This window comes from Lagopus muta, chromosome 18 (assembly GCF_023343835.1).
Source record: "Lagopus muta isolate bLagMut1 chromosome 18, bLagMut1 primary, whole genome shotgun sequence".
Lineage (NCBI taxonomy): Eukaryota > Metazoa > Chordata > Aves > Galliformes > Phasianidae > Lagopus > Lagopus muta.
Genome location: NC_064450.1, coordinates 7,038,377 through 7,058,508, shown reverse-complemented (window position 1 = coordinate 7,058,508; position 20,132 = coordinate 7,038,377). Strand labels below are relative to the sequence as shown.

The following is a 20,132-nucleotide window of genomic DNA, read 5'->3' as shown; positions in this document are numbered from 1 at the left end:
GAAGAAAGCTGCTCCAAAAACAAGTGGTTGGAATGGTGGCTGTTCACTTTGTCATTAGCCTCACATCTGTCAAAACAAAGGCCAGTCACCATACTGGGCTCTTACACATCACAGCCCTTATCAGTCTGAACTAGAGCACCTCCATCACTATCCCTTTTCTTTAGGAGTGCAACTCCTTACTTAGCTGGAAAAGTGTGCTCAGCCCATTCCTCTGACCCAGCAGCTCTCAGAGCTCTGAGACTGTGTGTATTAGGAACCATTTCTTCTGAGAAGCAGCAGTCAGGCACTGGCACAAGGACTGATAGGGTCACCACCCCTGGAAGTGTTCTAGAACCATAGAGATGTGACACAGAAGGATGTGGTCAGTGGGCACAGTGAGGGTGGGCTGGGCTTTGGCCTGGGCATCTGAGAGGTCTTTTCCAACCTCCATGAGTCGATGATTCTGTTATCATTTCTTTGGTTATTGAGTTGTGATCAGGTTTTGCACATTGGCCTCGGACACTTCTATGTGCTGCAGGTGGTCCTTGGGGCCCTGACTCCTCTGCACATTGGGTGCCACAGTACTGGCTGCAGTGTTCCCCTGCTTCTCCCTTCCATGTTAGCTCTAGGGTGGGAAAACTCTCAGCACGCAAGGAAAAATGATGGAGAAGCAAGTGGCAGAGGCAGAGCAGACAAAAGGCACAGTGTGGCTGAGCCCAGAGGCTTTCAGCCTGCTCACAGCTTGCAGTTCTCTTTAATTTAGGGAACAAAGGAACGCAGGGTATCGGCCGGCACCATTCAGGCCGTGGGGAGCAGATGGCCGAGCTCATGCTCATTGTTTCTCACCTCCTCTCTCTCTCCAAAAGCGTTTTTCTCCTCCTCAGCATCTGCAGCACTGTTTGGCTCTCCCTGCAGCTCCTTCCCTGCTGAACAGCCCTTTGCCCCACTGGGAGGATTTCCTGCAGGGCCCTCCCTGTGCCTATCCCAGTGCTCTGCATCTTCTGCTGGGTGGGATGCAGCCCAGCAGCAGGAGGTGATGCATTCACCTGACCTCGAGGTGTCTGCAATGGAAACGCAGTGGGAAGCAACTGCTGCAAGAGGAGACTCACAGAGGGGAAAGCAGGAAGGCTCCTCAGTGCCCCAAGCAAAGCACGGCCTACGAACAAATACACACTTGAGTGCAAATCTATGCTATGGTTATCAATATTTTTTTCCAGTATTTCTTTTTTCTCTGTACTCTTAGCAATGAAGGAATAAACAAACCATAATCATGCATAAAATGGGAAGGATTACACAGAGGCAGTGGGCACAGACAAAATTAAGGGCAGGCAAAGATTTTGGGATCGGAGCTCTTCTTTCAGCCTTATGGACTCTTAGTAAAATGAACTTTTTCCCTCGGAGCTTTTTGTTCTCATTGCTGCAGTTGAAGGCATGGAGATCCCATGCATGCCAGTAGAGCACGAGCAGAGCAAACAGCAGCACTGCTGCTGGGGTCTGTCACTGAGTGCAATCCCTGTGGCTTGCAGACAAAGCAGCAAGTCATTGTCTAAAAGTCACCAAGTGCGACGCTGCTGACTGACACAGCTGGATGTCCTGTCCCTGGAGGTGTTCAAGGCCAGGTTGGATGGGGTCCTGGGCAGCCTGGTCTAGTATTAAATGGGGAGGTTGGAGATTCATGATCCTTGAGGTCCCTCCCAAGCTGGGCCATTCTGTGATCCAACTCTTGCACCTCAGGCTCCTCCTGCAGCTCCCAGATCTTTGCCATTCCAGAGCTGATCTCTATGTTTTGCTTCAGCATTTGCTCTCTGGAATTAATTGCTGCACAGCAAAGCGAGGTGCTTCGCTGTAAACAAACCAGCAGCCAGCAACTCACATCGTGTTTAAAAAATTGCTTAAAAGATCTCAGGAGACAAATGGCCTTTTTTTGCACAGTTTGGAAGCAGTGCGGGTGGGAGGAGGAGATATACGCAGGGATGCAGGCAGAGATGAATGCACAGAGGGGTGAAGAAAAGGATTCATATAGGGATGGCAGGCAGGGATGCACACAGCGGTGAAGGCAGGGATGCAAGCAAGGATGCATGCAGGGATGCATGTAGAAATGCACTGAGGGTTGAAGTAAGAGATGCACAGAGGGACTGATGGAAGGATGCATGCCTGGATGTGAACAGGGATGCACGCTGGGGTGAAGGCAGGGATGCAAGCAGGGCTGCATGCAGAAATGCACGGGAGGGTGAAGGAAGAGATGGACGGGGAGATTCATGATGTATGCAAGGACGAACCCCCCCAAAATTTGGGGAGCGGTGGGGGGCGGTGGGGGGTGCAAAAAAAACAACCCCTCCCTACACCACTGCGCTGCAGGAGCGGAGCCACGCACCGCCCTGAGCGCGACCCCCGCCGCTCCCCCCCCTCCCACCGCGCAGCCTCCGCGCCGCTCCGCGCAGCAGCGCCCCCTGCAGGCGGCCGCCGGAGGCTGCGGGACTACAGCTCCCAGAGGGCAGTGCGGCGGCCGTCGGCAGCGCGCCTGCGCACTGCGCCCCCCAGCTCCAAGTTTGGAGCTGCGAGCTGCCAGCCCTGGCCCATCATGTAGGTGCAGCAGAGCCTTCCCCAGCACTGCAAGCAGGGGGGGAGGAAACCCCCCGCGCTGCAAGCTGCCCTGCAAAGTGTGCAATTGCACGGCCCCCCGCTGCAAGGAGAGCTGCTGCAGCGAGTCAGGAAAACTCCAGTTGCATGAAGATTGAGCGCTTGCAGTTTGCATCTTTGTTGCAAAACTAGCTCCAGAAGAGAGGCAAGGCAAAGTCTTTTGTGCTCCCCTCCCCCATCAAAGCAAAGGGGAAAATGTCTCAGTCGAGAGGTAAGGCTCCTACTTCTGTTCGTTGCAAATATGCAAAAAGCCGTGCATGCATTTTGCAGTGCATGCATGCATTTTTCGGGATGCAATTGCATTTTGAAGTTTGAGGCTTTCAATGGCTCTCAGTTGCATTTCCTGTTTAGTATGTGCCTTTTTGCAGCCACACACACACTCACACACACAGTTCCTGTAAGGCAGGGCTCGCACTTCAGCTGTGCATTGACGTTATTTGAATTCTTCTGCGGGCATTACGGAGCCCTTTCTGCCTTTTGCACAGTCAGGACAGGGAGAGGGTGCGGAGGAGCAGATGCATTCGCTGTCGTGTGGTGTGCATGCAAAATGGGCACGGTGCAGGAGAACCGCAGCTGATTTGCAGCGCAAAATGAAATGAAACTTTTGCAGAACTCCGGGGACGAGATGAAAGGTGAAACTCGAGCGGAGTTACCAGGAATTAAATATATACCTATGTTTCCATGGGAAAGTATTGTTCTGGTGCCAGGGCTGAGATCATTTTTCCACCGATCTCTCTCTCCCCCCCCCCCCCCCCCCCCCCCATCCCCAATAAGATGTGTAACTTTTGCAGGGAGCAACGCGTGCAGCGGGGCCGCGGGGTGCAGCGCTGCGATGGCTCGGGGGGGCTGCGGGGGGTACAGCAGAACCTCTGCGAGGGGCACGGGGGCGACGGGGGGGGGGGGGGGAGGGAGGGGGGTTGAAATATTGCAGAAATGCGGAGGGAATGCAAATAGTCCCTGTAGGGGGACTCTAATTGAGGCGCTGGGGGAGCTGCCGCTGTGGCCATTCATTGTGGAAATAATGCACATATGTCAGCGAGCAGCCACGCAGATGCAGCTTTTGGAAGCGCGTGGATTTGCTGTTGCAATGCATTTTGCAGCCTGGGGTGGTTGCAGCCCCCGGCTTGGCGCTGGGCTCACTCCGGGTCGTTCTGGGCTGTGCTCCTTTGGTGGCCCTTGCAGTGCTGGGGGACATGGCAGGAGTTTTCCTTTGTAAGAAAAATGTAAAGTTGTTGTATAATTTATTCCTAATTTGGGTTTGCTGCAGTCATCTTTTCCAGGCAGGCAGGGAATTGTAAAAGTTTCCAATAGGACAAGCCAAGGGAGTTTGATAGGGCGGAATTGAGCAGGATGGGACCCGGAGCTGCTTGCTGGGGGTCCCAGTGCATGGCAGGGGGTGAGTGGGGGACGGCTGCATCCTGGGGGTCCCCCCAAAAATGAGGTGAGGAAATGGGGCCACTGACAGCAGGGACCCACAGGGGTATCCCGCAGCCCCAGTACCAGGAAAATGGGAAAAAGCGAGCGGCCAACCCACTGAGTGTGGCCTCAGTGAATGGCATCGTTCTGCGCTCCGCTGCCTGTCCATCTCGTGCTCTGTGATGGGAGCACTGGTGTGGAATTCTGTGTGCAGGCTCCTCTCCTTGGGATGAACTGAACCACCCCAAATCTGCATTTTGGAGCAGCTTTTTTGCATTGCACAGGAGGTTCCTCATCAGCGCTCTGCAATGCTGCACAGGGCTGCAGAAGGCTGCGGGGCTGCACAGCCCTTGCCCGGCTTTGAACCTGCTCCAAAGTTGTTTGGCAGCAATGGATGTTTCAGTGCTCCCTCTCAGGCTGGGAACTGAGGGGCTGCTTTTGCCACAGGGCTTCTCCCTGCAAAGCATCTTGCCTAGCTCCAGGCAGGAGCACTCTGCAGCCCCCACACCTGTGCTGTGCTTTGCTGTGCAGTGGGATCTGCTTTTATATGGCCATGAGCTGCTGGAGCTGACTCGGCCTGGAGCTCAGAAACAGCTCCTTCCTTCTGGCCCTTCCTACAGCAGAAAGCGGTGATGCTTTCAGCATCATCATCCCTGTGTTACACAGCCATGGTACCCGCTGGGCTCCCCAACATTTTGTGGCCAACAAAACGTACCATCACTGCATACCAACTGCTGCGTTCCACCGCCTGCTCGTTTCTACTTCCATTCCTCCTTCAAGCTGACAAGTGGTATTTTGGGTTGGATGGAGGAGCTGCAGCAGTTTGCTCCCACCTGTGGCACTGCTGGGACCCGGTCTGGAGCCCCAGTGGGAGCAGTTTTGGCTGTCATCTATGGGATGTTCTTCTGGAAGAACAACTACACAGAAGGTTGCGTTCATGGCAAGCTAAGCATGGTTTGATGCTGTAAATCTGAACCTTCGTGGCAGTGGATATGCTTGGGAGACTTCTAAATTTGTTGTGATGGGGAACTGTTCCCTAGGGAAGCCCACGATGGAGAAGCACCTGCAAACACACAGCGTTCTGCCCAGAAATAAGAAAATGAAGGGGAGCAATGGTCATTAGAGAACTAATTATAAATACTTCACGGGCACGAGCTCCGCTTAACCACGAAATATGGCTGCATACAGATCTCATTCCCAGTGCTCACAGTTTGTTGCTTCAGATTGATTCTCCTTTCTGCACTGCAGCTGCAAAGGGAACAGCAAGAGTGAGAACCACGGCCCACGTGACGCTGCTGATCGCGTACCCTATGGACTTTGATCAAAGGCTCTGCACCTCTCCGCAGCGCTGCATTTCATGGAGAGCTCTCTTTTTCCGCCCAGAAATTGCAACGGAACGAATGCGAATCCAAAATGGTGGACGTTTTCTTTTCCAAACAAAACAAAACAACCGCCGTGGGGAGGCAGCAGGTCTTTGCTCGTAGCAAATTGACCCACGAGCACCGCGTTGTGCAACGCCAGGTTGCCTCGTCAGCACCACCTCAGCGCTCCGTGCTGCCATGACACAGGCACTTGGCATGGGTGGAAAAGGGCCGGGTCTGGCTGCAAACCAACCCATCTCAGCTCAAGTTCTACAGTGTTGCTTTTTTTTTTTGGCTTTTTTTTTTTTTTTCCTATAGTAATTTTTTGCTGAATTGCTATCTGACAATACATACTGCCTCGTCCCCGTTGCATGACTTGTTTACTCTGTGCCGCTTTTTGTGATGGAGCTTGCCTGCATTAAGCACCTTTGAAGGCTGGAGCACCTCTGCTATGAAAAAAGGTGGAGGGAATTGGGCTTGTTTAGCTTGGAGAAGAGAAGGCTCCTGGAAACCTCAATGAGGCCTTCCAGTACTTGAAGGGAGTGTATAAATAGGAGGAGGAATGAGGGTGGACAGTGATAGGACACAGAGAATGGTGACGCACTGGAACAGGTTGCCCAAGAAGGTTGTGGATGCCCCATCCCTGGAGGTATTCAGGGCCAGGCTGGATGTGGCTCTGGGCAGCCTGGTCTGGTGGTTGGTGACCCTGCACATAGCAGGGGGTTGGAACTGGATGAGCATTGTGGCCCTTTTCAACCCAGGCCATTCTATGATAAGCAGCATGCAGGTATGGATAAAGAAGTGTGGAAGTGCGGTGCATTGCTGGAGGAGTTAAGTAGCATGGGATGAAGGACAGGCAGATGGCTGGGGTGGAAAGCAGCAGGCAGTGGTGTTTGATGTCAGTCAAAGAAGTGCACTGTGCAGCTGAGCGAGGGGGAATCGTGCACCCTGCACCTCGTGGCGCTGCTCTGCTGCTCCCATGGCATTGCCCTGAGGATGGAGCTGCACCTCGGGCTGTGCTGCACCCATGGTGCTGTTCCTGCAGCAATGCGGCAGGAGGGCAACGCTCCCCAGGGCTCAGCAGGGACAGGAAACCATCAGCATATAAAAAGCTTGAACTATATGAGCAATTATAGCAATAAAAGTGATACATTGCAAGGGGAAAGGAATAAAGCCACAGCGTGTCTTTTTTAGGTTTCTCACTGCCACACCAAGTGGTGCTCATTTGTTTCCTTCAGTTCCCAAAAAGCAGACCTTCCTTTGGGGTGAATTCCCTCCCGTGACACACACATACACATTAGCTGCTAAGGTGAAACAAACGATGCTCAGTTAAAACCACAGGAGTAATTTAGGGAGCTGAGACTCTTCATTCTTCCAAGAATATTGGCGTTCACAGAGCACAATTAGCATGGAAGTCACAAAGCAGACTTGTCCATCTCATGCTGTGGTTGCAGATGTGTCAGATAACTAAGAAGTTGGTTTGGTTGGCTTGTTTGGCTCCAGGGGCAACCCTGGGCCAATGGGGCAGGATGGATGATGGCCCCAAAGGCAGCCCTGTGCCAGTAGGGTGCACTGGGTGATGGTTTGGCTGTGGGGTCACTGGAGACTGGAAAAAACGCAGGGCTGCTCTGTGCATTTCAGCCACGGCCAGAGCTATAATTACAAAAGTTGTTTCGTTAGCTGCAGAGTTGCTTAGCTCCCTTCCTTAGGGCCTGGCTGGGAATAGTTTAAGAGATTAGCATTATCAGCTAGAGCAATGTTAGCACTAAAGCAGATCTAGGATCCTGGAGCTTTGCCACGCCAGATATATTCTGCAGCAGCAGAGCAGGAGAGGCCATTCAGTACCACTCCATACCCACACACAGTGCAAAAAGGTTTTGGCATTTTTGCTTTTTGTCTTCCAAATCCATGTTATTTTGCACGAGTTCAAATTTTGACGAGTACAAATGAAAAAGTGCACTGTAATCCTGGCTCAGTGAAAAGCCATTGGGAGGGGGAAGCCTGAGCCATGCTTATAGGGCTTTCTTCTGCCTCAAAGCCAAACCGAAAGCTCTCCTTCCCCCAGAGCAGGAAATCCCAAACACTTGCTTGACGTTTCAGGGAGTTCATCCCATCATTAAGGTCTCTGGGGTGCGAAAGCACTCGTGAGTCATCTCGGTTTTGGAGATGTTGCAAGCAGATGCAGCACATCCTCCACAAGGGCTGCAGGAAGCTGCTGGCGCATCCCAAATGAAAAGCACTGAAGCACTGTGCTGAGCATCCTTCAGGGTCTGCACCCCATAATTGCTGAATGTGGGGCAGGCACTGCTCAGGCTGCGTTGCTGCCCCAAAACCATCACACCAAGGGCCTTTGCACATCAGGCTGAGTGCAGTGAAGCCCAAGGAGCATTGTGCAAGCAGCCGGAGGGAGCAGCCTTTGCAGTTTGGTATTTGTAAGAAAGACTTCAGGGAAAGAAAGAGAGATTTTTTTTTTCCCCTGTTGAAGCAGGAAAACTTCACCGAGCGGAGCTGATCCAGATTCTTGCTGCTGCTGCTGTTTTGTTAGCCTACTTAGCTTGCCATTTTCTCATCAAGGCTGGGCTCTCATCATCTGCACCACGCAGATCAAGAATCATTAGCAGAGCTGAAGCCCAACAAACATCCACTTTTACTGCACTCTGATGAAACCAGTGGAAAAAAACAGTAAAAGTCACAGCTGAGATGCCAAAGATAAGGCAGCAATAGAAAATAAGTACAGGAGTCACCACTTCTGTCTGCAGCGAGAGGCCTTCAGGAAGGCTATATGGGCAGAGCTGCTATAGCTGCATTTGAAGGAGAATCTCCTAAACAAAAGTATGCAATTGCACTTGATAAAGCAAAATGCACTTCAATAATGCACTTCATAAATGCAATACACAGTGGCCTCAGAGCAGCGTGTGTGGTGGAAATCCCAGTACCTGTGTTGTTGTGCTGCTTCACCCCACGGTGGGTCTGGTCCTGGCTCTGCCCATTGCTGTGTTTGCAGCAGGGCCCATCTGACACTGCTTTATGGAAATTACTGCTTCCTTCCATGCAGTTGTTTCTCTTAAGTGCGTTTATTGCTTCTCCAGTAGTTCAAGGGCAGATACAGAAAATGGCAAAAAAAAAAAAAAAAAAAAAAAAAAAAGCAGCAAAGCCTTTTGTTGCTCTGATGGCTCTAAAGTAATGGATTTCCCTCTGGCACAACCCTGTGTTGAGAGGAAAAGGAGGAAAAAAAGGTTTTTCAACCTTTTTCAGCTGAGGAGCTCCAGCAATGACTGCTGGCTGTGCCCTGGGCTTGCTCTGCTCCAGCTCAGTCGCCCAGCAGCTCCATCCCACTGAGCTGTGCACCCCTGCCCTGAGCAGAGGGTGCATGGGCTGAGGTCCCACAGAGCACTGTGCTGCCTTTGGCATGGGCTCCACACTCCCCAGGCACTTTTCCAGTACTGGCAACTGGAAGCCATTTAGAGGCACACTTTCCAGCTTAGATTTCAACACAGCCCTTTCTTTCTAGTGCTGTTTTAATTGCCTACAATTAGGGTCTCCCATGCTGCAAAAATGGGAAAGAAAGCAAACCAGCTTTGCCTTTGCAAGGGCTGGAGCTGATTTTTGTCTTCCAAACTGTGGCCTTTTCTAAGGGAAGTGCCAGCCCAAGAGAACAGCAGTTGTGCATGCTATGCCTGCTGGTTTGAGCCCATATTAAGTGGCTTGTGATGTAGAATCATAGCATCATTAAGGTTGGAAAGGACTGCTAAGATCATCAACCCCAGCCCACCCCCGTTGTGCCCACTGACCCCATCCCTCAGTGCCACATCTTTGTGGTTTTGGGACACCTCCCTGCCCTCCCCCACTCCTTGGGCAGCTGTGCCACTGCATCACTGCTCTTTCAGAGAAGAAAAGTTTCCTAGAACCAACCTGAACATCCCCTGGTGCAACTTGAGGCCATTAAGGGACACTGCAGTGGGTTTCCTATAAGCTGAGTAACCCCTGGAGCTTTGGCACAGTGATGCAGCCCCTACTGCACTCCTGATGCAGGATTCCTTCCCCCTGCTCAGAGCTGTTGATGCAGCAGCTCACTCCCAGGCGGACCTCAGCACTTAACTGTACTAATTAAGTGTTTTCAGAAACCACAAGATTGACCTTCACTGCATGCCCACAGATTTTTCTCTTATTTAACGAGTACAGGGTTGACGGGGTAACCTATTAAAGGAAAATAGCAGTGCTCTAGATACTGTTGTTTTCCCAACCTGTTCCAATGTGTTTTTTGCTTTTTAGCTATGGGGCTGGGAGCCATAATCCCTTAACAGCCTAGAGGAAGAGCCAGGCTGGAGATGAGGAATGCTCAGCACAAAGTCTGATAGAACAGTCAGCATCCCTCAGGCTGGAGCTCCCCAGGTCCGTATGCAAGAAACCACAGCAGCCAACATCCATCCATAGGGACGCTTACCTAATAGTTCTGCACAGCACAGGGCCATCCTTGGGGAGATACCCTCTAGAAAAAAAAATAATAATAATAAAGGCAATTAACACAGAGCTTGGCTGCCTTACCTTTCCCAAGGACAGCACTGATATGCTTATTGCTCACACAGCTTCAAACCTCTCTGCAGAGGATTTGACTCGCTGCCAAAGGAGCAGTTTCACAAACGAAGGGAAGGAGCAGCGCGGTGTGTGTGTGTGTCACGGGAGGACACGGCAGGACAGCAGCATCCCAGCTGCAGGCAGATCCCAGGCCGTCCCTGGCAGATGTTGCACTCAGAGGTTATCAGTTGTAAATCACTTTCTGGAGGTCAGAGTGATTGCGTTCACAGAGGTCCCTTGTAGAAGGGGCACTGGGGTCACAGCAGCACCCGCGGCAGGGCAGGGAGCGTGCTCCCACCCAAGGCAGCTCCATTCATGTCATAGGCAGCTTCCCTTGGAGCTAACTGTGATTTATCTTTTTTCCCCTCTCAAAAACATTTGGCACTTCCCCCGCAAGAAATCAGGAGCTCTGTGTCAGATAAGGGGCTGGAACAGCTTCCTGCAAGCAGGGAGCATTCCTCCTCTTCTTCCAGCCCAATACCAGCACTAGCAATTACTTTACCTTGCAGCATACACATTAGAGCTGTCCTCTGCCAGCACCACCCCCAGGAGCACCTCTTGCAGGATCTGTCCCCAGGATCCTGCTTTACAAAGGCATTGCCACAGCTGATGCCAAGCAGCAATGAATGGGAACAGATTCAGAGCAGCTGGGCTGGGAGGGGTCTGGAGATTTGTTTGCTTTCCCTATACAAGCGAAGTTGAACGTGATTTTTTTAATTCATATTCTGATCTTGAAACTCCTTATGCATGTGTTAAACTTGGAGTGCGTGAGCAGAGTCAGTGGTACTGGATGTGCTTGCAGCTGAGCACACACATAAGAATTTACAGGGCTGGGGATGTATTTGCTCCTGGTTGCTAAGTGGGGTGGACATGTGGGATCTGTGTGATGATTTACACCACCCTGCTGCTCTCCCTTGGTTCCTTTTCTCCTATTTCTCCGTGTCCTTGTCAGAAAGCAGTGCTGTACTTGAGAGCATTTGTGCATCTAACTGAATGTTCAGTCACAAACCCAGCACAGGGAGTTCTACAGAGGCTTTGACAGAAAGGCTCCTAAAGGAAGTTCTGTGGTCACAGCTCCTGGCTTAGGCTGGGTGGAGAGGTGCAGCCTGGTGGGGTTTGATCCATGTTGGGCTTACGTGGGTAGAAAAACATTTGCTCACTTGTGTCAGGGATGCTTGGCTGGATGGGAAAAAGGGCAGGGAGTGCTGTGTTCTGCCAGAGTGCTGTGCCGTCATGCATTTTGTAATGTGTTCTAAACTGAAATAAAAATGGCATGATAAAAATCTTGCTTTGCTTTATTAGATGAGGTGCAAGCACGTCCACGCTCTTGGCAGGTGCCTGGCAGGAGAGCTGCAAGTCCCTGCCCTCTGACTTCTGTCTAAATCCACTTGAACCTCAGGTCTTCCTTGGCAGCCCAAGCAATGCATCCCATATTCTACATCCTGTGTCCTTGGTCCTACATCCCATATTTTGCATCTGGGATCCTGCGTCCCACATCACACATCTACATCCTGCATCTTCCATCTCGTATCCTCCATCCCACATCCCACATCCTCCATCTCACATCCCATATCCTGCAGTTTGCATCCCACATCTTGCATCCTGCATCTTGCATCCTCCACATCGTTTCTACTCCAGCCTGCATCCCGCATCCTTCATCATGCATCCTACATCCTACATCCTGTATCCTGAACTCACTGTGAGTGGGGGGCCCTACCTGTTTGCTGAGGGGCACTGCCAGCAGAGGGAGCATGAGTGAGCTCTGCCATCTGCACTGCTCAGAGCGAAGTATCATCTTGAATTGTCTTGGTACAAAATTAAGCAAGCAAGCTCTCAGATGAGAAATGAATAGAAGAGGGTTCTTAATGGGAGAGAACACAGTCACGTTGGTCAGAATCTTGATCGTGTTGCCAACAAACAGAATTACAGGATCAATGGGCAGTTCTCTCTCTGCTGTGCTTGGAACGTGAATCGCCTGTTTTATCCAAAGGTGGCTTTTCTTGTGAACAGTAGATTATAAACTCAGGTTTACATGCAGTGAATCAGCAGCTGGAGGTGGCTCCATGGCATTGCGTAAATGTCCGGCGTTTGCAGTATGCTGAGGCAGTTCAGTCCATCTCAGCAAAATGAACCCCTTGCGGCTGCTGAGCACGGAGCAGAGGGAATGTCACCATGCCGGGGGTTGGTGTGGCACCAGGGTTGGTGTCCCAGCGACAGAAGAAAGCTGTTCCTCTGGGGCTCAGCCGAGCAGTGGAGGAATTCTGTTCCTCTGTTGAGTTTTCCAGGGAGTGGGTGTGTTCGTAAGGACAGAAGTGTTTTAGCTGGGCTGTGGTTAGGGGGTTTAAGGCAGATGTGCTCCCACTGTGGCTAAGGCTGTGCATGTGCGTGTCCGTGTGTCTGCATGCCCTTGTGTCCTTGCATCTTGATGTCTTTGTGTCCACGTGTCTGTGTGTCCTTATGTCCGTCTGCCCACCCACATGCACTGGCCATCCCATTGCCACTGGCAGGTGCCCTTTGGCAGACGGAGTAGAGAAATGAAGGTGGCAGCAATGAGAGCAGCCTCATCCTCCAGCTCTTCTTGCACAAAAGCCCTTTTGTTCCACGGGTGGATTCCAGGAGCTTTTCTCCAGTTTGGATTCCAGCAAACTCCCACTGGAAGCAGACAGCCGATGGTTTGGAAACAAAGCGGTGACTGCAGCAGTCCCTCCCCAAACCCTATGCAGGCTGCAGGCTCCCAGCAGCAGCTTCTCTGGGTGGCAGTGCTGTGGGTTTCCTAATTGGAGATAGCAGCAAAACACACAGGCTCCGAGATGGAAAGGTAGTGAAAGCAGAGGGGAGATATTAGTGTAATTTCCATGCTGGGATTTCTCCCCACTGCTGGCACATCCTTCCCAGAGCCCATTGCAGGAGCCCTGCAGGGATGCTGTCCCCAGTGCTGGGTGCCCACATGGGTGTTGGGGTGGCCATGAGTGATTTGTGAGATTTGAGGCATTTGGGACAGGAGCAGGCTGGAATAGGTTTTTCACTGTAAGTAGGCTGTATGTGCAGGCAAACTGTCCAATTTTTCTTTTTTTTTCATGTTTTTTTTCTGCAAGCATCCTCGTAACCATTGCAGATGGGTTTGGAGGTACACTTGCATTGTGCTAAGGAGAATGGGAACACAGACTCCATGCAACACAGGCAGCATCCCCCAGCGGCTGCCCATGGCTCTTCACTCCAGTGGGTGTGAGTCAGAGCCCAGGCGTGTTTGTGCCTTAACTCGTTATTGCAGCACACCTGAGTGCTTGGCACACACAAACAAACCTTGTGCAACGTGGCCACGGCCGGGGTCATCGGAGCTGGAACCGGAGTGGGCACATCCCTGCAACCTGCCACCTCCCCTCTGTGTGGGATGTGCCCAGGAGGGATGTGCTGTACTGTGCTGGGGGGGATTGCTGCCAGCTGTGCCCAGCTGTGTGCCTCTGTGCGCTGGGACATCGCTGCTGCTGGTTGCACCCAGCCGTGCCCTTTCCCCCGGCCACTGAACTGGGTGGATGCACATGTGGGATGCCTTCAGCCAAAGTGTTGTAATAAGGTTTTTAATATGAAAACCTCCTGTGACCTGTGCTGAAAGCCGTAGGCAAGCAAAACTCTCCTATCTACCATCTCCCACTTGCGTTAGCACCTGAAGTGTGATGGATTTCGGGTTGTTTTGCATTGCATCTGTTTTGGCTGGGAAGTGAAACCCAAGGTCTCGGTTCATTTTTGGTTGGTGGGGATCTGGGGAGGTGTAGAATCAGTTCATTAAGATCACAGAGTCATTAAGGTTGGAAAAGAGCACTGAGATCTCCAAGTCCAACCCCACCCCACCCCCACCATGCCCATAACCACATCCCTCAGTGCCACATCCCCATGGTTCTGGAACACCTCTGGGGTTGGTGACTCCTCCATTCCTTGGGCAGCTGTGCCACTGCATCTCTGCTTTTTTGGAGATGAAATTGTTCCTAATATACAACCTGAACCTCCCCTGGTTCAGCCATCACTCTCATCCTACATCATTGCAGGACTCATGTCAAACCCCAATCAAAGCATCCCTTCCATTCCAAAGCTCTTAATGCCTCCAACATGCAGAGGTGCAGCCATATCAGACCTCCTGCAACCAAAATATACAGGCAGATAGGAAGAAATGGCAGCCCTCTGCTTTCTGTATTGACACAAATAAACACAGCAGCCTGCAGCCTGTTTGCAGGATGTGTTAAGAGAAAAATGGGCAGAGTACAAGAGCTGAGCCTGAATCAGGAAATTACCTTCCAAATTGAATTACGGAAATACAGAGCTTATTGAAAGGCAGGCAAATGGGTTCTGATATTTGCACAGTTTGGTGTCGCTGCTGTATGGTTCAGCACTGCAGGAGCACACAGATTAGCCTGCTGGAGCCCCGAATGCAAAGCTTTCTGCATGGCCTTCCTCACGTGTTTCGTTCTTGTGCCGCTTTCCTGACCCGTCCCTTGCAGGAGGCTGAGCTCACCCTGCAGCACACCCAGAGATCTTTGCATTGTGTTTGCACCTGGGCAGAGCTAACACAAGCTGGAAATGCAGCTCTCTTGCATCGGGACGCAACAGCGAGCAGCAGGGCGTTGCACAACCTTCGCACCATGCACCTCCTTGCAGAAACCCTGCTATTTTGGTTTGGGGCCTCTCCTGCAGGGTTGATTACAGGTTGCAGAGTTGAGTCATAAGGAGTGAGCAGAGCCTTGCAGCAGTCCCAGCGGTGTGGGTGCTAATAGTGTCAGCCTGGGCCATGGGATCGTGGTGTGGGGCAGCAGGAGAATCAATGTGGTACGCTGCTGTGGTCAGTGGGAATTGTACTGGGATGCATGCAGCATCCTCTGCTTGCAGGCTTCCAGCTGCACAGCTTTCCAGACGTTGTGTCTGGCCAGATAGGGATGCAGGGTTTGCCGTCACCGTGTTGTTAAATGGGACTAATTGATGGATTGGTTTTGGAGAAAAGCAAGGGAGGAGTGGAGGGCTGAAGGTCAGAGGAAGTCAGGGCTGTGCCCTGGTCTCTGTGCCTGGCTCTGTGTTTCAGGCACATCCTGACTCCGGATCTTGCCACATCCATGACAATCACAAAAGCTCCCTTGCTTTTCCTGCTTCCTGTCCCCAAATGCGGTTTCTAAGGGGGAAAAAAAAAAGAAAAAAGAGACAAAGAAGTGTGAGCCACAGCACGGGTATGGAGTGCAGCTCAGGGGCTGCAGCTGGGATCCAGGAGCTGGGATCTGGAACCTAGGATGTAGGAGCTTGGAGCTGCTGCAGCCCCCTTCCCAGCAGCCCTGCACTGAGTTGTTAAGGAAACAGATTCCAAGCTGGCTGTTTCCAAGGAGTTCTTGCAAACAACATGAGGGAGGATGGGGATGAAGGAGAAGCAGAGTCTTCATCCCAGCAGTGCAGTGGTGGAGGAGCAGCCACAAATGGTCAGGCTTGCTTATTAGCAAAGAGAGAGCACCTGAATTATTTTTCAGGGAGGCAAATAAAGCACAGCAAGCACTTTAGCCCTTGGCTTTTGGTTGAGCCTTTAAGAGCCTCCTGCATGCTAATTCCTTGAACAAGGAGCTGGAAAACAGATTTTCAGGCCCACTTTCATGGTGCTTGCACAGACACCATGTGGAGCTTTTGGTTTCCTCCAGAAACAAGGGCTTGTCTGAAGCTGTGTGTCCACAAACTGGGGGCGTATGGAGCTCAGCTGCTTACCCTGCCTGCTCCTGGCTCTGAGCATCACACAGCCCTGGAAATGTGATGGGAGGAGATGGAAGTGATGGGAGGAGAGCTTCCCAGGAGCCTTCCATCAGCTCCAACCATTTTGCATGCATTAACCTTCAATAATTTGCAAGTATAAAGAATAAAGCTACGGAATGATCTTTAGTAACTCAAAACTTTGGGTATTTTCACTGGAAGCCTGCAGAGCTGGGCATTTGCAGGGTGTGTGGGACCTCAAAAAGTAAATCTAACTTCTTGGTTGTTCAAGAGGTGTTTCAGCCTGAGGTTTTGCAGCAAGCCATGGTCATGAGCCCTCGGTCTTGCAGAGGAGATGCTGATTTGCCCTTGTTGTATGGAAATACACTGAGCATCTCCATTCTGCCCTCAATTTGGATGGGGTGTTGCTGGCAGAGCTGAGGACACACAGTAGGGAAAGGGCATCGTTTGGCTTTCACGAGTACTGAGAAAACCAGACAAAAACTCAGGAATTGTAATGAGCTGCTTTTATCTCTTCAAAAGGAGCTGAAAGAGGCATTTCCCTCCTGTGAAATTTTACCATCAGACTCTGTGCTAAAGAGTGTTATGTGAAAGAAAGTGCCGCTGCACGGCTATTGAACATGGCTTTAATAATAAATTGTGGTGAAGACAGAACTGGTTAATATCCTTTGAAGGAAATAGGAGCTTTTTGTGGCAAGGAACCATTTACTTTGGATTAAATCATAAAAAGTTTTTGACTGCAAAGAAAAGTCTGGAGATGGGGAATGGGATTTTCCTTCAGAAGCGAAGGTTTGTTTTCTGCTACAGCATATGTGGGCAGCAAATTCCTCTGTCTTCCTCTTTATTATTCCCCATTATGTTCCCTACCCTTCCGCCACGAAGCTTTGAAGTCTCATTTTTCAATATTGATATTTAACATTGCTCTAATAGAACGGGGCCAGCCCCATTAATCTCGGCGCAGTGGTGGGAAGAGGTTAACAAGCTGATTGGAGGCTGTATTTTTCTCCCCTCCCGGAGGAATTGGTTTAAGACCTTCGCAGGGAAGTATTTAATGTGTTTTCATTAAGTCAGTTTTTCTTTTTCCTGCTGTAGTTTTGCCTCCGGACGTGGCTCCAGCAGCGATGCTGCAGTGGGGCTGAAGGGAAGGGGTTGGAAACAGAGGGGATAAAGGTGAGGGGTTGGAAACCAAAGGGTTTAAAGATGGCCACTGCAGTACATCGTGTTTGTAACTGCTTGCAAAAGGAGGTGGATTTAAGTTATGTACACCCGGGGTGTTCTGCTGGATCAGAACAAGGGTCTGGAGATGCCTCTGTGCACCGCTTGAAACCAATTTTGTTTTTTTAATATATATATTGTTTCCTCAGTTATTCTTAAAACTTGGCTTTTGAGGTGGGTGTTTGTGAAAGTCTCTGCACGGGAAATTGCAGGGGAGAGCTTTCAGATGAGCGTTAGCACGGAAGCTGTGAGGCTGGTGGGCCACTGGTGGTTGTTCACATGGAAAACTCACAGCTTTTTGGATGCTGGGGTGCAGATGTGCAGTCACATCTGCACGTCAGACCGTGAGCCTTCTGCACTCTGTGCTTTGTGCAATACCTCACTGGGGCTTTCCGTGCTCAGAGCTGCAGTGAGCCCTTGTACCAATGCTGGACACCTGCCCTGTGCCACCTGCTGCCCAGATCTGCAGTCTCCCAGAGCTCCATTTCTGTTAGATGGAGTTGGCCTCTGGATTTAAACCTCCCATGAGGGACGCAGGCAGATGCACAGATGTGGTGATTTTCTTTAGGAAGCAAAGCTAAAAATAATAATGATTCAGAAAAATGCTGTGAAAACGACCATTTTTTTTCTAGTGGATGGAGCAGGTAACATCCAATTTGCTGTGTGATTGAGCTGCCTCCACGTTTGGAGCTCTGTACAGATGACTTCTCTCAGCAAGCTGCAGTTTCATCCAGCGTCGTCGTTCAAAGCTGGTGTCTGCTGTGGCAAACTGGAGGGTGTTATCTGACAGCTTGTTTGGCAGCTGTGATTGAAAAGAACTGATCTTGGGACTTACATTTACTTAAAAAAAAAAACACCTTCAGACATAAGTGCCTCAGAGACGTGGGACCCAGCACTGCCTACCTGCCTGGGGTCTCTTGCTGGGTTTCCCCATGTATTGCTCATTTGGGAGCAGGTCTTGACCAGTTCAGACCACTTGCTTATGCCCTCCCCAGTGTGTGTATTCAATGCAATCAGGGTTAGTTGCTTTTTTTTTTCCCAACATATATGCAAGGAATGGTTTGGGCACTGGGTGCTCTGTTCCCATCCCTGCTGCTCACCTGCCAGGGTCCCCAGATCTTTGCAGAGCATGCTACTTAGGCAGGGTCATTGTCTTGGAGCAGCTGTGGAGCATCAGCTGAGCTCCCCCATGCCAGCAAGGGGGTCCCTGCTGCATGGTCAGGATGGCTCATGCTTCCTTTCAGTATGACTAACTCTTCGTGGTTAGGATGGCTAACATTTCATGGTCAGGGTGGCTGATGTTTTATGGTTAGTATGGCAAACTCTTCATTTTAGGATGGCTGATGGTTTATGGTCAGGATGGCTAATGTTTATGGTCAGGATGGCTAACTCTTCATGGCCAGAATGGCTCACGTTCCATGGTCAGGATGTCAAACTCTTGATGGTCAGGATGGCGAATTCTTCATGGACAAGATGGCTAATGCTTCATTGCAGGATGGTTCAAATTCAAGTCCTCCCACAGTTCCCACTCGCAGTCCTTCCCAGCTCAGTCCTGACCCATGCGTTCTCTGTGCCGCTGCCACTGCTTTCTTCTGTCTCAAAAAGAAAACCCCAAAGAACCGTTAGGCTGTGTCTGCGTCTTGGCAACTCGAACACGGGAACAGATTGTACTTCAAAAAAATGGCAAAGTTTCAAAATATTGTATTCTGTGAAGAAGAGACAAGGAAAATAAACTCCCCAAAGTGCAGATTTTATTTCATGAGAAGGCGGAGGGCTTTTAATATTTATTTGGGTTTGTCATCTTGCTACTTAGTTCTTCTGCTGACACCACTTGTGAACCACGGCAGGATTGAGTGCTGCACAGTCTATTCTGATTCATGTTCAAATGAGGGTAATTTCCATTCGGTTCATTTATGCTCTCCTGGAGCCACCTGAGAGCAGCTCGTGAGGTATGACTGCAGCACCTGAGGCTGTGCAAGCAAATCCATCAAGGAAAAAAAAACAGAGGAAAAACAAAGCAAATATATACTTGCTTCCCTTATTATTTTGGTGGCTGCGTGCACATCACTGCAGCAGTGTGGATGGATGGATGGCCGATGTGCAGAAGTAGTGGTGTGCTCAGAGATGGCTGCGGAGTGTTTGCAGGAGAAGTTCTGGCTTATTCCCATGAGCAGAATGAGGATGAAAATACTGCTTTCCTTATGGAGGTGATTGTGTTGTTTGCTTTAACTGTAAGAGGATGCGGGCAGGTTTTGGAGGCAGAGGTGGGATGGGAGAATGGGAGACTGCCAGGGAACAGGGGTTGTTTGTTTGCACTGCAAATCCTGTGTTTGTGAGATTCCTTTTTAAGCTAAAACATGACAACATCAAGAGCACCACTATGGATTTAGCATCCTGTTGGATCCATGCACAGCTCGGGCAAGAAATGGGACCTGACATAGCAGGGTCAGTTGTGCTCTGTTGTGCCTTCTGTGTGCAATTGGGAAATTGAGAAGTAAAAGGATCACAGAAGGGCTCTGCGAGCTGTAGAAATTCCTGCACTTGCCTTCACATTTATTTGTACTTCCTTTCAGAGCAGCTCCCACCTCTTGGAAACCTCTTGGAAAAATGGAGAGCTGTTCCTCATGTTTCTGAGTGACCTTGCTTCTTTTAGTTTGCCTTTTCTGTGTTGGACTGGGAGCTCCCTGGAGCTCCTCTTGGTTTTGTTGTTGTTGTTTGGTTGGTCGGTTGGTTTTTTGCTTTGTAAGTTTGCTGCTCTGCAGATTTCTAGCAACAATAGCAAGTGTGCACGGCGGTTTCCCATGAATGCTTTTCCCACGAGGTGTCAGCTGGGCTGCAGCAGCCTGTCCCATCCTGGAATTGCTCTTTGCCAAGCAGAGCGAGCGTAGTCTTGTCTTTTGGAGCAAACAGACAAACAACAACAAATAAAAAGTTGGCAGTCTGCATTGACTAATTGCTTCAAAAAGGTCATTTTCAGAGCTGGGTGCTTGCACTTTGATCTAGCACCCCTCCAGCATTGGGATGCACACACTTCTGTCGACCTGGGCTTGTGTCAAGGGGAAAAACAAACTCAAACATGAAGGGGAGTGTTGAGAATAAGGAGTAAAACTCATGCTTAAAAGAAAGAGTAATTGATATAAATTGTTAGGTTGAAAATGTTTGATGCCTAAATTAGATGCCTGTGCCTTTTTGGGGGGCACATGGGGTTTTCTT

At 50.4% G+C, this 20,132-nt stretch overlaps 1 protein-coding gene and 1 long non-coding RNA gene across 3 annotated transcripts in view; one reads left to right on the top strand and one right to left on the bottom strand.

The window, feature by feature from the left end:
* The first annotated feature begins 2,521 nt into the window (after positions 1 to 2,521).
* The window catches only part of MAP2K6 (mitogen-activated protein kinase kinase 6), a 42,849-nt gene continuing 25,238 nt past the window's right edge, over positions 2,522 to 20,132 (top strand). The window contains exon 1 of one of the 2 annotated variants that reach the window (XM_048965039.1): positions 2,522 to 2,830. In XM_048965039.1, the coding sequence (XP_048820996.1) occupies positions 2,815 to 2,830 (16 nt within the window). In that variant the 5' untranslated portion in view covers positions 2,522 to 2,814. Of the gene's footprint in view, positions 2,831 to 2,899; positions 3,252 to 20,132 lie in introns of those variants that run through there. The other variant, XM_048965038.1, reaches the window with a different exon arrangement.
* On the bottom strand, positions 5,811 to 10,771 carry LOC125702134 (uncharacterized). The gene is made up of 3 exons (XR_007380460.1): positions 10,474 to 10,771; positions 9,841 to 9,885; positions 5,811 to 8,602 (listed from the first exon to the last, which is right to left on the bottom strand). It is a non-coding gene; the product is annotated as an uncharacterized LOC125702134 (long non-coding RNA).